Raw genomic sequence first — 13,585 nt, 5'->3', positions numbered from 1 at the left:
TTTTAGGTAATTTCAGTATATACAAAAAGTTGTATATACTAGAATATATAACTAGAAGTCAATGGTCGGCAACCTCGTGGGCATCCAAAATAGATGGCAAGGAACACATCAACAAAGATGCAAGCTGTGGGCCTGTGCCCTGGAGACGCCTAACGGCTGACGGTGCAAAGTGGTGTTGAATGATCTGAATAGTGGACCCTGCACCTGCGGGAATCCTCTAGGAAAAGAAGAGTATATATAAAAAGTTGTATCCATATTGTTTCATGCATTCTACTTGTTCTGAGGGAAACTGGTTTCTTGTTAACCTGTCTGCATTCTGAGGTTGAGTATTTTCTCACATTTCATTATTAAACTAGGTATCATCACATTATACTGTGGGTGTTAACTAATTTAGTAATAAAATACATGCGAGAAAACCAAGCTCAAAGAGCACCAAAAATCCTACCTCGCAACCACACTTTGTGAACTGAATGCTGAGGCACAACCAGTTCTTTAGCTACATGGAGACCCAGTAAATATTAACAGCAAAAGTTTGCTGGTTACAATTTATATTTTCTCTTTCACACATGCACACATACACTCCTCCACGCCCACCTCAGCTAGGCTATAGGTAATATTATTGAGGGTATGGCATTTGTCAAGGAAATCTACACTTGCTAGACACAATGCAGTCCTGACAGCCTAGAATTCTAGTTCATTCTGTTACGTGCCTATCCTTGGTGCACCACGGGGGACGAACTAGTTTTACCCCAGCTGACGAGCGCTCCTGGCTAGTCTTCCCTCACCCCGCATCATGTCGCAATGCCTTGCGCTCAGGCAGACTCCAGCACCAACCTCTACTCTCAGCACACACCAACAGAGCGAGTTGTTTTCCACTAAAGTGCTACCCGTTTATCTACTCTCAACATTGTATGCTTTTGAACTGGGTGGCAGCAGCTAGGGATCAGGTGACCGGAGCTCACTCTGTCTCGTAGAGCTGGGCTCGAACTGCCAGAATGCAGACCATTTTTGGCTGGCAGTTCCTGTATCATTAAACCTCTGCAGTATGTGTTCCCAGCTAGTAAGTACAAGGAAGATGGATGGAAACCACCAAATCTGGTGGACTCAAAAGGTGGGTGGGCTTCAGAGCCTCTTATTCACCAAAGTTCTTATTTTGTTGATCCTCAAGTCTGGCAGCAACTCTTGCATTATTGATTTTCAAGTCTAGTAGCTGTCGATGGGATTTGGGGAGACATTTCCCATGTTTCAGGCCCAACTTCTTTTGTCTGGTTTAGGTGATATGTTTCCTTTGTTGCCTTAATGACTTAGTTCGTTCCTATCTATCTCCCTTATCTTTCTCCCCAAAAGGATCTTTTAGAAAATATTCCTGGGTTTTGTCCACCGTGTTTATGTGCCTGCTTCATTTTAGATAATCTGGAATGTCACTACTAATACATAGTTCAAAGGATAAACGTCTGGGCCATTTCTAGAACAACCAGATTGGTATTGTCTGGAAGAAAAATGAAAGCTTTTGTTCCTACTAAATTGTTATCCATGTTGAAGCAAGTGGTCGCAGCTGTATAGTACATTTTTGTTTGGGATGAATATCTCACACACCAGGCTGTTTGAAGAATTCATTGATTTATCTCTTAAAGGAAAATATCACAATTGCTGCGCCAGTGTGATTTATATACATCGAATCTGCACTTATGGAGTAACCTATCAGGAAGGAATTTGAAAAGAAACAATGCCACTGCTTTATGGAATGCGCGCATAAAACATAATATAACTCCTAAAACAGTGGTCCTATTTTTTAGACTTGTGTGGAAGCCTGGGAAAAAAATGAACAAAGTGGTGCTGAGCCCATATAAAATTTGAACCACTTCTTTCAAAAACGTTTTGTGTGGCTCTATTCATTGTAATCAGAAGTTAGCAAGAGTTTTAGGAGCTTCCTGAGAACCTGAATCTAGTAACACTTAGATTTCCTAACTCTTGTCAGTTTGGCTGCAATGACTTGCTGGATTTACCACAGGTAATGTAACTATTCCAGCAAAAGAAATGGCTTTTAAAGCTGAAAACATTTATTGTGCTTCATACGTTGTTTGGTGGAGGTGCGATAGCTCAGTGTCTTAAGATGCCAGAGAAGGTCTGTGCTCCAGTGGTTTTGAGTCCTACCCCTCTATGATGGAATGAGCTCCCGCCACTTGCCACAGCTCCTGCCAGCCTAGCAGTTTGAAAGCATGCAAATGCGAGTAGATAAATAGGTACCACTGGTGGGAAGTAACAGTGCTGTGTTTTGCTGTATACTCTGCACTACAGCTACAGTGTGACACAGAAACGTCTTCGGACAGTGCTAGTTCAATGGCCTAGAAACAGAGATCAACACCGCTTCCTACAGTCAGCTATGATGAGCAGCATAAAATTAGCTGGGACTCCTTTATCTTTATATGTTGCTTTGAGTATTGAACATAATATTTGTGTTACTGTTTTCCTAAATAAAATCAGTAGGATGTTTTTGAAGTATAAGATGTGACTTTTTTGTTAAACAGAAAGCTCCTTTTCATTAATTTAGTTAGTTGAAGTTGACCTCACACTCAGCATTTGATGCTGCTTTGCAAATTAATACTGCCTGTAACAAATGTAATTTCTCAAGAGAGTGACACTAATTTAAAATCCAACTTGTTTAGTGTCAAGTTACCACACAGAAAGTGTTAGAAATTAAGACTTCACAGGAAATTATTGTATGAAGATACTGCTTGCTTACTTTGCCCAGAATAGAAGTGATTCCTAAAGCAAGAAGTGGCTTTGAATGGTTGTGTGGATTTTGCTTAATAGGAAAGCAATTGAATAGCATTTAATAACGCCTATAAAAAGATAAAGGTTCCCCTCGCATATATGTGCTTGTGTTCCCAACTCTAAGGGGCAGTGCTCATCTCCATTTCAAAGCTGAAGAGCCAGCGCTGTCCGAAGATATCTCCGTGGTCATGTGGCCGGCAGGACTAAATGCCAAAGGTGCATGGAACGCTGTTACCTTCCCACCAAGGGTGGTCCCTAGTTCTCTACTTGCATTTTTGCATGCTTTCGAATTGCTAGGTTGGCAGAAGCTGGGACAAGTAACGGGAGCTCACTCGGTTACGTGGCACTAGGGATTCGAACCGACCTTTCTGATCGACAATCTCAGCATCTTAGCCACTGAGCCACCATGTTCCCCTAATAATGCCTATAAACAGATACAAAAATGTAACCTAATATGTAATGTTCTTTGGTAGTTCAGTGTTTCTACATAAAGTCTCTATTTCAATATTGATATTTCCACTATCAACTTCTAATTTTATAATGAACTTTCAATAGTTTTTAACTTACAAACAAAATTGTTATAACAGTTTTGGTGGAGAAGCAAGATCTAAATATAAATCAGTCAATCAATAGACAGGCATATTTGTTTTAGACTTGCACATATTATCTTTAGCTACATAGTATAGTGTTAAATCATTTTAGTAATGACTCTAATTAGTTTTATTCAACTGTTGTTGTGCCCTTTTAATTGTTTCGGCAATTTTGCTGTTAAGGATGCCTTTACTTAAATGAAAACCAACATTAGATTCTCAACACTTCCACCATGCTTAATTAATACTCCCAAATTATTTGCTTTTCTAGTTTATTTCATGATATCAGAGCTGTTTGCAGTACTTTGAAAAGTTCCATCAGAGATTTATCATCTTTGTTGTTGTTGTTAGTTGCGAAGTAGTGTCTGACCCATTGTGACCCCCTGGACAACGTTCCTCCAGGCCTTCCTATCCTCTACCATCCTCTGGAGTACATTTAAGCTCATGCCTACTGCTTCGGTGACTCCATGTAGCCATTTCATTCTCTGTCGTCCCATTCTTCTTTTGCCCTCAATTGTTCCCAGCATTAGGCTCTTGTCCAGTGAGTCCTTCCTTCTCATTAGGTGGCCAAAGTATTTGAGTTTCATCTTCAGGATCTGGCCTTCTAAAGAGCAGGCAGGGTTGATCTACTCTAGGACTGACTGGTTTCATCGCCTTGCAATCCAAGGGACTCTCAGGAGTCTTCTCCAGCACCATAGTTCAAAGGCCTCAATTCTTTGGTGCTCAGCCTTTCTTATGGTCCAACTTTCACAACCATACATTGCAACTGGGAAAACCATAGCCTCCCTTGACTATACATACGTTTGTTGGCAGGGTGATTTGTTTGTGCTAATGAAACTTGCTTTATATTAGCAACAGCCCCCTGCTCAAATATATGTAAATTATGAAGGACAATCCAAGTACCTATGCAATTTATTAAATCATATAATTTGAAAAAGTGGTATGATTTGTGCCATACCAGAAGATCATTTATCTCCAACTGAAATCAATGGGAAGCAATTTATTATGGCCTATAAGAAACATAGAATATGTTTATCCTTAAAAAGACTTTTCTGCTCCAAAAGGAACAAACAAATGCAACTTATTTTCTTCCATATTTTAGATATGGAGCCAAACCTTTGCCCGCAGTGTAAATATCTTCAAATTTGGCTCTCTCATAAGAGTTGCTGGTTCAAAAAGAAAAAAGTGGATCTTTTCCTCAAATAGCAAAAGCAAGTTATTTGCTGCAAAATGCCATTTTCACCTCTTGACCACTAGATGGCAAGCGAAGTGTTTGGAAACTCTTTCAGACCAGCAACTGGTGGAAAACAGCTGGGGTGGGAAAATTCCTTTGACTTTTTAAAAAACGTTGTTCTTGAAAACACGGGGGGGGGAGAGAGAGTAAGAGAGAGAGAGATTTAGACGAATAATATCTCAGTGAGGCAACAGCAGCAATTTAAAAAAAAATGGCTTTGTAAGACCAACATCATGCTAATTGTACATAAGTAGGCATGTTTTTTTTCTACAAACCTGTGCCAATTTCCCTACACATGGCTTGTATCAGTAAAATATATAAAACCAAAAACTTGACAAAACAAGTAATGCAAATTTGGATCAAAGCAGAACATTGCATAAACATGGAAAACAGTCATATCAAAATTCAACTAGGAAATGGACACCAAAGCCAAATATAGAAGAAAGGACCTGTAATGGGAGATTATCCTGTAGATCTTGCCAATGTTTACACATTGATGGTACTGACACAAGGATGTGCCTTGATCAGTTGGACTAATGAGGTATTGAAATGCCTCTTTGAACTGATACACAGGCCACCTTTCCCAGGATGGCTGGGGACTTAATGTTCTTCTAATAATCTTCTGTAAGAAAGCTATCCTCAGAGCGTCGTGTTAGTATATTCTCATCCACTGATTCTGCCAATCATCAGTCTGGTGATCAATCTGGCTGTTTCAAGATGGGCATGGCCCAGTATTCAACCAGATGTTCAATGAATTCAAGGTATTCTTTGAAAAAAAATGCAGTCTTCGATCACAGTGTTTTCTGAAACAAGAAAGTCATCCAGTGCTTTCTCCTTGGCTTGACTTCTTATTGAGATTAAAGTTTTTTTTTTAGTCTGCTTATAGAGGGAGAGTGCTAGCATTCTAGCACTGCTTCTTGGAGGTAAATGTGTGGCAGTCTTTGCAACTATTGGTAGATTCTCTCCTTTTTCCTTTATCTTTCTCACACATTGCATTTGTCAATCTCTGTCCAAATTGTATCATCCAAACTGAGTAAGTTAACTCTTCCTTACTTGTCTATGGAGATTCTCAGTCATCCAGGACATGGTTGTCCCAGAGATGCTCTTTCAAGAGGCACCTGGACTTTCTGGTTTTTCTTTGAAGACGGTTCGCTTCTCATCCCAGAAGCTTCTTCAGCTCATTGACGTTTGAAGTGGTATTGCTTACACAGGTTCAATGGACTTGTTGAGACTGGACTGCCATTGCCCTTCAGACACTCACCATGCCTAATTTTCTTTCCAACATTACTGCCTCCCCACACACATATAAAGCTATGTGTTCATATAGTTTTAAGGTAAGGCAGCACTATTGCAGGTGTCTTCCTCCCAGCTTAAGCTATTTCTCCCTATTGGTCATACCAATCTTTCCCAACTTGGTAGCTTTCAGATGTGTAGCCTTTCAGTTCCCAGATGTCCAGTACTTAAGGAGCTGGAAGCCCAACACATCTGGAAGTGGTATGAATAGGACAGCTTGATTTAGGCTATTTCCCTATTATATGTTGGTAGGACCAAATTAAAACTGTGGCACTCTTGGTGTGTGGTAAAGGAGTCTAAGGAATCTCCACACCTCACTCCATAAATAAAGGACCTGTTTACAATCTCAAGTACTACACCTTAAGCTTCTTACTGCTTCTTACTGTGTCCTTCCTTCAACTGTGATCCTAGAGTAGGTCATATCCATCCCCTTCTTAAGCAGAGACTCAACCATACTTTCTTAGCATGCCATGAAAGTTTTAATTCATGCCATAGCCACAGCCTTTGAGACACACCCCATCTTTCCTTGAGAGTGCTATATAAAAACGCAGGTGAGCAGGTGGGTACAGCAGCTAGGAAAATAAAATCTGAAGCTTTGTTTTTTAAAGAAGCTGACTACCTTGATATCTGCTGAGACATCTGTAATATGTTTCCAAAAGACTATGAATGAGATGCTCAAACGTGCTCTTTAGTCTAAAAGACACAAATGTATATCCCACACATATATTACACAAAGATATATAATATATATATATATATATATATATATATATATATAACACACACACACACACACACACACACACACACACACACACTTCCAATAGAGGATGAAGTTTGATTTAAATACAACTAGTATGATTGGTCGGTCATAGTTTTCATTGAGACCTGCAATGAATCAGAATCCATGGGCAAATGGGTAGATGTGTGGGTGTGGGGAAGTGAGGATGTGAGGTCGGATTCATTTCTTGTGAAAAAGTACATGTATTGCTCTAAATAAGTGCAAGTGTGTTTGCCACTCCCCCCCCTTTTTTTTTTTACAAATAGAAAACCTTAGTCTAAAATGACAGCAAGAAGCCCAAATCAGGGATTTGAATCCAGGTTTATCAAAATATTATCCACTCACTGTATAACACTGAGTGTTAGTTGTATTATCAGTTCCACTGGGATGCTTCCAAACAATGGCCATCATTTTGGTATACTGGTTTGAATGTTGGGCAAATGCACACTTTAAAATCTCCCTAATTTAGCTGAAAAAAACAAATAGGTTTTTTTAACATACAAGATTAGGCTCTGGATGGGAGGAGGGGCACAGGAGACAGACAAATAAATCTTAATCTGCTCCCAAGGAGTTACTCCCTTAAATAAGGGATGGATAACCTTTCCTGGCTGAGGACTGAACTTAATATTTTTAGACAGCTGACACCCACAGAGGATAGGGTCACATCATACATAAGATTGGGGCTAATTTCAGATCTCTTTTAATAAAGATATTCCTGTTAAAATGTTAGGTACCTCAAATATTGGCCAGCTCTTTTCCTTGGCCATCTCAATGAGGGGATTTCCACAAAGGATTGGGATCACAGGTTATCCAGTGCTGTACAGAAGAGCAAAACAATTTGCTGTTGTTAAAATCTGCAGGGACATGGCGATGCTTCCATAATGGGCATGCCATTATGGTGAGGGGGGACAGGGGGGGGGCAGTAGGAAAGTAGAGTAAGAAAAGTAAGTAGAGTGAGGGAGGCAGAAGAAAGGAGCTTAGACAGAGCTGGATTTCATCTGGGGCCTGCTCTTAAAAGATGACCTGATCTGAGACTTTTAATTTCCAGGACAGCTGGAAAAAAAAAATCTAGGCAGAAGCAAAGCTTCCTCTCGTGTTCAGCAAGCAAAAGGAGCTGGGATTTCCAGCTGAATTGAGATCTTCCTGAGACTGTCTCCTCTCCAGTGACAAACCGATTCTAACAGGCTCTCCATCCAAGAAGTGTCTGTTTCAGCCCAGGAGGTTCCTGGGTTTGCAGATTTTGACTTGGGCTCCAACATAGGTGAAATAAGGAGCCCCTTCACACAGCCATGTAACTTCCTTTGATTTAGTAGCTTCCTCTTAGAACAGTGAAGGGTTTTTTTTTTTTACTGCTCCTAGTTGTCCTTTGGAAAGATGGGGTGACTTCAGGACCCTGCTCAATAAATTGAAGTGTTGGGTTGTCCTCCCAACATAGCAGGGCTGACTTACTATACCTAGCCACAGAAAGAGCTCCTCTTGCATCACGGTATTTATCAAACTCTTTTCTTACTCACAATTTATAGATCATATCCAGGCAATATCAGTGTTGGCCTCATCTTGTCTCCAGCCTAGGATTTAAACTGGTCAATCCGTCTTATTCCAGAACAACTAAATTGTCCCTGCTTAAACTGATTGGGTCGTGCCAGCAGAGTGAAAACCAGAGTTCTCTCCTATCTCTTTGGAGAAGGGAAGGCCAGATCCATGCGATGTCTTGGGAAAATAATGAGCTTTCTCCCATAGATGACAGAAAAGTGTGCATTCAAGTCATCTTGATTGGCCTTTGGTCTGAAAGCATCAGCGCTCAAAGAGTGGCCAGGCATTTGACTAGCATGGAGGGTCACGGGACAGAAGCGACCACCCAGTCAACCTAATTTACGGTGGCCATTCTATTGTTGAATTGTGGCCATCTATGGTTATCAAAACTATAGCAGCATGACATTTGCGCTTCTGATTTCTGATCCCTATTTCTGCCTTGGCTGCCTCAGTTGTCAAGGCCATTGTAGCCAATTAACTTCCTAAGGTAGAGAGTGACAAAGCCTAAGCAACGTGGTCTTTGGACAGTGTTGGAATAAAGAAGGAAGGCTATTTAATACCAGCGTAGCTAAGGACAGCTTAAGCCCTCTCACTTATGGACTAAGAATGAGATGAAGGCAACCACAGGAGACACAGCAAGAAATGATCTCAGTGCTGCAGGCCATGTTTGTGCTGTAGTTAAGGACAGGGAAGGACCCAGACGCTTCCATGAATGGTGCTTTAAACCACTAGTAAGGAAAGATGTTCAAGATACACCGGCAGATTCTAAGAGGCAGGATGGAAAGAGGACAGACCTGGGGAGGAAACAACATCCTCCCTCGCCCAGCCCCTGTCCTCCTTCTTCTCGATTCTGGATTGCGAAGTGCGCTGCTACTGCAGGCAGGGCCCGGGGATAAGGGTAAACCAGACAGAGCCAAAGTTCCCGGCTAGTCCAACATCACCTTTTCACTTGGGCTGGCAAAGGTCTGGAAGGCGCCTCGCCTGTACCGCCCGCCGCATTTGGAAGGGTAGACTGCCTCTGAGCATGGACGATCGATCCGGGCAAACAGCCCTTCCCAAGAGAGCGCGCTCTCTCTCCCCACCCTTCCAACCGCCCCAGCCTCGGTTTCGCCTGTCAGCCGCCCGCTTCTCCGCACCAGAAGCCTTGGCCACGCTCGCTTTGTCCCCGAATTGCTGCGGTCGCCGTTGGCTGCCCAGGTGGAGCTCCACACCCGCCACGGGACTGGAGGGAGGCGGGGGCCGGCAGCCAGCTGGCTTCTCGATTGTCCTTCGCCTCCAGCAAGTGCAAGCAGCAGCCAGCACCTCCCTTCACTGGCCGACGATGCGCGCTCTCTCGCGCGGTGGGGAGGATCTTGAGAGAAGACAAGGGGAGGCTAAGGCGGAGAAGGCGCTGAAGCGGCGGCGGGGCAAGGCCGGTGGCCCATTCGGGTTGTCCTTGGCCGAGCAAGCCCTCGGCTCTTCCTCTTGGATGCCCTCGCCGGGAACCTGCCCGACGTCGCCGGGAACAGAGGGGGGCAGTTTTGCGCTGGCCGGAGGCTGCGCTCGATCAAGAGGAGGGAAGGGTAGCAAGGCGGGGAGTCCGCCGGGATCCGAGAGCCATCCTTGAGTGGGCTGGATCGCTAGGGCTGCTCTTTGGTCAGGGCAAGCAGCCGGATCCGAGAAAGAGACGGGAAGAATAGGCTGAGAAGGGAGGGGGGGGAGAGGCGACCGTGGGGGGGGGGCAGGCTTGTTTGCTGACGATTGGAAGTTACTGACAATCAAGCAGGACCTTTGCAGCTCCAGAGATCGAGCACGAGAGAGAGAGAGAGAGAGAGAGAGAGAGAGAGAGACACGCACACCCGCGCGCACGCACACACACACACACACACACATCCATCCCCAGACCAGGAGGAGGAGGAGAGAGTGGTGGTGGGAGGGGGGGGGAGAAGAGGAGAGCTGATGTCTAAGGGAGTCATTCGGTGGAGGCAAAGCAGGCAGGCTTTCAACTTCTCCTCACTGCTGCCGAGCGCCAAGCGAGATCGCTGGAAAGCGGCGGAGCTTCCCGGAGCAGGAGCCTGCCCATGGCCAGCCTGCGGCGGGGGATTTGACGCCGTTCCCTTGAAGCCACTTGACCAACCCCCGCCGCTCCACCTCACTCAGCGATGTCTTATTCCCCGCTCTCCGCCTGCACTTGCCTGTAAGGATAGCGGCGTTCTATCTCTCTCTCCCCCCCCCCTCAACGCTCCCGGGACGCGCGCTTGCCTGCCTGTCTGCCTGCCCTTTTTTGCTTTCTCCAAGTCTCGGTTTGGGTGGTTCGGGTCTATTGCGGCGGCTGGGGGTGGGGGGGGGTGAAAGGGCGGGGTGGGGTAGGGGGGTGCGCGGCGGTGGTTTTCCCCCGAGGAAAACAAAGCAGACTCTGACAGTCTTCCTCGCGACCGTTATAAACAAAGCCACTCGCGCGTGGGTCGAAGTTTCCCGTTTCACCTCTGATCTTTCTCTCTCTCTCTTTCTCCTTTCTCCCCAGGTGGTTACATTACCTGCTGCTCTGCATCCAAGTCCAGGTAAGCGCCTTCTTTCCCCCCTCCTCTTCCCAGCTCTGACTTTCTCTCTCTCCCCCCCCCAAAAAAAACTCTTTCCGTTCCTCTGAAGCGCCGGCGTGGATTTGGGGCATTAACCGAGGAGGCACCTTTCAGAGCTCCCGTATCAAAGTCCCGGGCGTTTTGTGTATAGTATATATATATATTGTAGCTTTGGGTTGATTCTACCATTGCCCTGCAAGTAAAATCGGCGGATAAGCCTCGGGTCCGCAAAGCGGCTCCTCTCGCTCCCCGAACTTTTTTTTCTTCTTCAACCGGAGCCGCAAAGTCTAAACCAAAGCACCTTCTGCGTTTGTAACACCCACCGAACACCCACCCCGGAGCCACTCCGCCCGGCCGCTCCTTCCCGCTGGTGGACGGCAGAGCCTCCTTAGTAGCGAGGGCTTTTTTTTGCGAAGAGAGGCCGGCTAACGAGGTGAGAAGGAAAAGTTAGCCGCCGCAAACGTTGTGCAAAGTGCGGGCAGGAGCTTCTGTTCTGGGAGCCCCGGAGAAGGGGGGGGGCAAGGGAGGGAGGAAGGGAGGGAGGGGGGGGGACGTGTGTGCGGTTGCAGTTTTGGGTCAGCTCAGCTTTGAAAGCGTCGAAGTTTGTTCCACAAAACCTGCCGGGGTGGGGAGGGAGACCGACAGTGGAATCGAATAGGGCAAGTTCTCCCCCCCCCACACACCTTCGTTTCTTAAGAGGAAACCAGCCAAGATTGCGGGAAGGACCGGCTGTGTGTGTGTGTGTGTGTGGTGTGGTGTGTGCGAGGTGGGTTGGAAAAGGAAGGAAGCTTAGAAACGCCGCGTTACTCTCCGCGTATACCTGTCGTTCGAGGTGACGGACGTGAGATGGGGAGACTCACAAATAAATGAAATGAATTAAAAAGGACGGTGGAGGAGGGTACCGTAGTTCGGTGGAGTCGATCCCATGTCTTTTTCAAGATACGATTTCGGCCGGGCTTTTTTTTCTTAAGCGTGTGTGTGTGTGTGTGAGAGAGAGAGAGAGGAGAGGAGAGAGAGAGAGAGAGAGATGGAGGGAAAAAGGGAAGGAGGGAGGGGGACTCTCCTTCTCGGTCGACGGCTGGACGAGGAGGTAAACGCAACACGTGCGAGCACAGCCCCGCCCCGCGATCGGGACGATTCCAGCGCTTTGGCAGAGCAGGTGCTTTGCGCCCCCGGAGGCCTCCCCGGCAGCCTTGCGGCGCTGCTTCCCGCGCAAGTTGCTCCGGCGCAACTCCGCCGGCCGCACCTTTCCCGGTTCGCTTCCAGCCCGACCTCCCTCCTTCGCGCCCGGAATGCACCTGTTTGCCAGGCCTTTTCCTCCTCTCTCTCTGCGGATCTTTTTTTTCTCTTCGCGTTGGGAAGGAGCTCAACCCCCGGGGAGAGGGGAGGGGGGGGGGAGAGAAATCTTGAGTCATCCGGCGACCGGAAAGCGGCGCCGTTAGCCTTTACCTTCCGGGGAAAAAAAACCAAACCAACAAACCACGATCCAGTTAGAGTAGGGAAGGGGAAGGGGGGGGAAAAGCCTCTCAACAACCCGAGAACGGGACTCTGAAGGGAAAGTGAGAGAGAGGAGGGGGGAAAAAAAGGAAAAAAAAAGCGGCAGAAAGCGACTCTCAGAGCTTGGCTGGAAACGGGTTTGCGGTTAGAAGGAGAGGCGTTTGCGCGCGGCAAATGGGCGCACTTGGCAGGGGGGGTGGAGAAAAAAATAGGAGCCCCCCCTCCCCTCTTCTCTTTTTAATTTGTGCGGTAACTGAAGTTAATCCTCCCTCCTCCCTCGCCAACTTTTATCGGACCCCTCCCCCCCTCTCGTCCACTCGTTGCTTTTAGTGAATCAGGCGGCTTCTGGCTGGTTGCCTGCAAAGCACTTGCTAAAAAATCTGATCTCTTGCTTCAGCAGGAGCCTTAAAAACTTGGGAAGTTATTGGCATTTATACAGTTGGAGCTCTCAAGCTTTCCAAAGTAATAAAGTAATGAAGGGGGGGGGGCGGACGGGGGCAGAAGGGGGAGGAGAGAGAAACTCTCTGTACTTTCCTACTATTGGAACCATACTTTATTTAGTGCTGATTATGCAACATTCCGCGCACAGGAGATCTGACAGGCGGATTTACTCTGAAGAAATGAAAAAGTCAGCCTCCTTGTCCTCTTTCCTTCTTTCTTCTCTTCCTCAGAGGGCAGGGCACTGAAAGAGGATTGGTGGGGGGGGGGGAGAGGGAGGCCCAGTTTCAAATTCTCATTGGATTTCGGTATCTCCTGGGTAGGATGGGCTGACTTTTGACCAATCCCTGCCTCTCAGTTCAATCTACTTCGCAGGGCTGCTGGGAAGCTTAACAGAAGAACAGAGTTGGAAGGGACCTTGGAGGTCTTCTAGCCCAACCCCCTGCTTAAGCAGGAAACCCTATATCGTTTCAGACAAATGGTTCTCCAATCTCTTCTTAAAAACCTACCCAGGACTTCTGGAGGCAAGTTTCTTTCCTGCCTAAGTAAAGTAAACCTTAATTTTATGAACTGCTCAAGTCTGTCAAGATTCTTCTGAATCTTGAGTCTTTCTTCCAAAGTGTTGGCAATTCTCCCCAGCTTGGTGTCATCTGCAAATTTGATGAGTTCCCTTTTTATACCCTTATGTAGTTCATTTATGAAGATCAATCATTGCAAAGCTGGAAGGAACCTTGGAAGTCTTCTAGTCCAACCCCCTGCTCAAACAGGAGACCTAGACAATTTGAGACAAGCGGCTGTCTAATCTCTTCTTAAAAACCTCCAGGGTTGAAGCACCTACATCTTCTGGAGGCAAATCGTTCCACTGATTGATTGTTCTAACTCAGAA

The 13,585-nt window shown here is 46.0% G+C and overlaps 1 protein-coding gene across 1 annotated transcript in view; it reads left to right on the top strand.

Moving 5' to 3' along the window:
* Positions 1-10,144: 10,144 nt before the first annotated feature.
* The window catches only part of FGF18 (fibroblast growth factor 18), a 139,445-nt gene continuing 136,004 nt past the window's right edge, over positions 10,145-13,585 (top strand). The window contains 3 exon segments of the mRNA XM_032214414.1: positions 10,145-10,331; positions 10,334-10,382; positions 10,710-10,746. Of these exon segments, the coding sequence (XP_032070305.1) occupies positions 10,145-10,331; positions 10,334-10,382; positions 10,710-10,746 (273 nt within the window).

Source organism: Thamnophis elegans, chromosome 3 (assembly GCF_009769535.1).
Source record: "Thamnophis elegans isolate rThaEle1 chromosome 3, rThaEle1.pri, whole genome shotgun sequence".
Classification (NCBI taxonomy): domain Eukaryota; kingdom Metazoa; phylum Chordata; class Lepidosauria; order Squamata; family Colubridae; genus Thamnophis; species Thamnophis elegans.
Note: the sequence above shows the minus strand (reverse complement) of the source record. Positions and strands in the feature narration are given on the sequence as shown.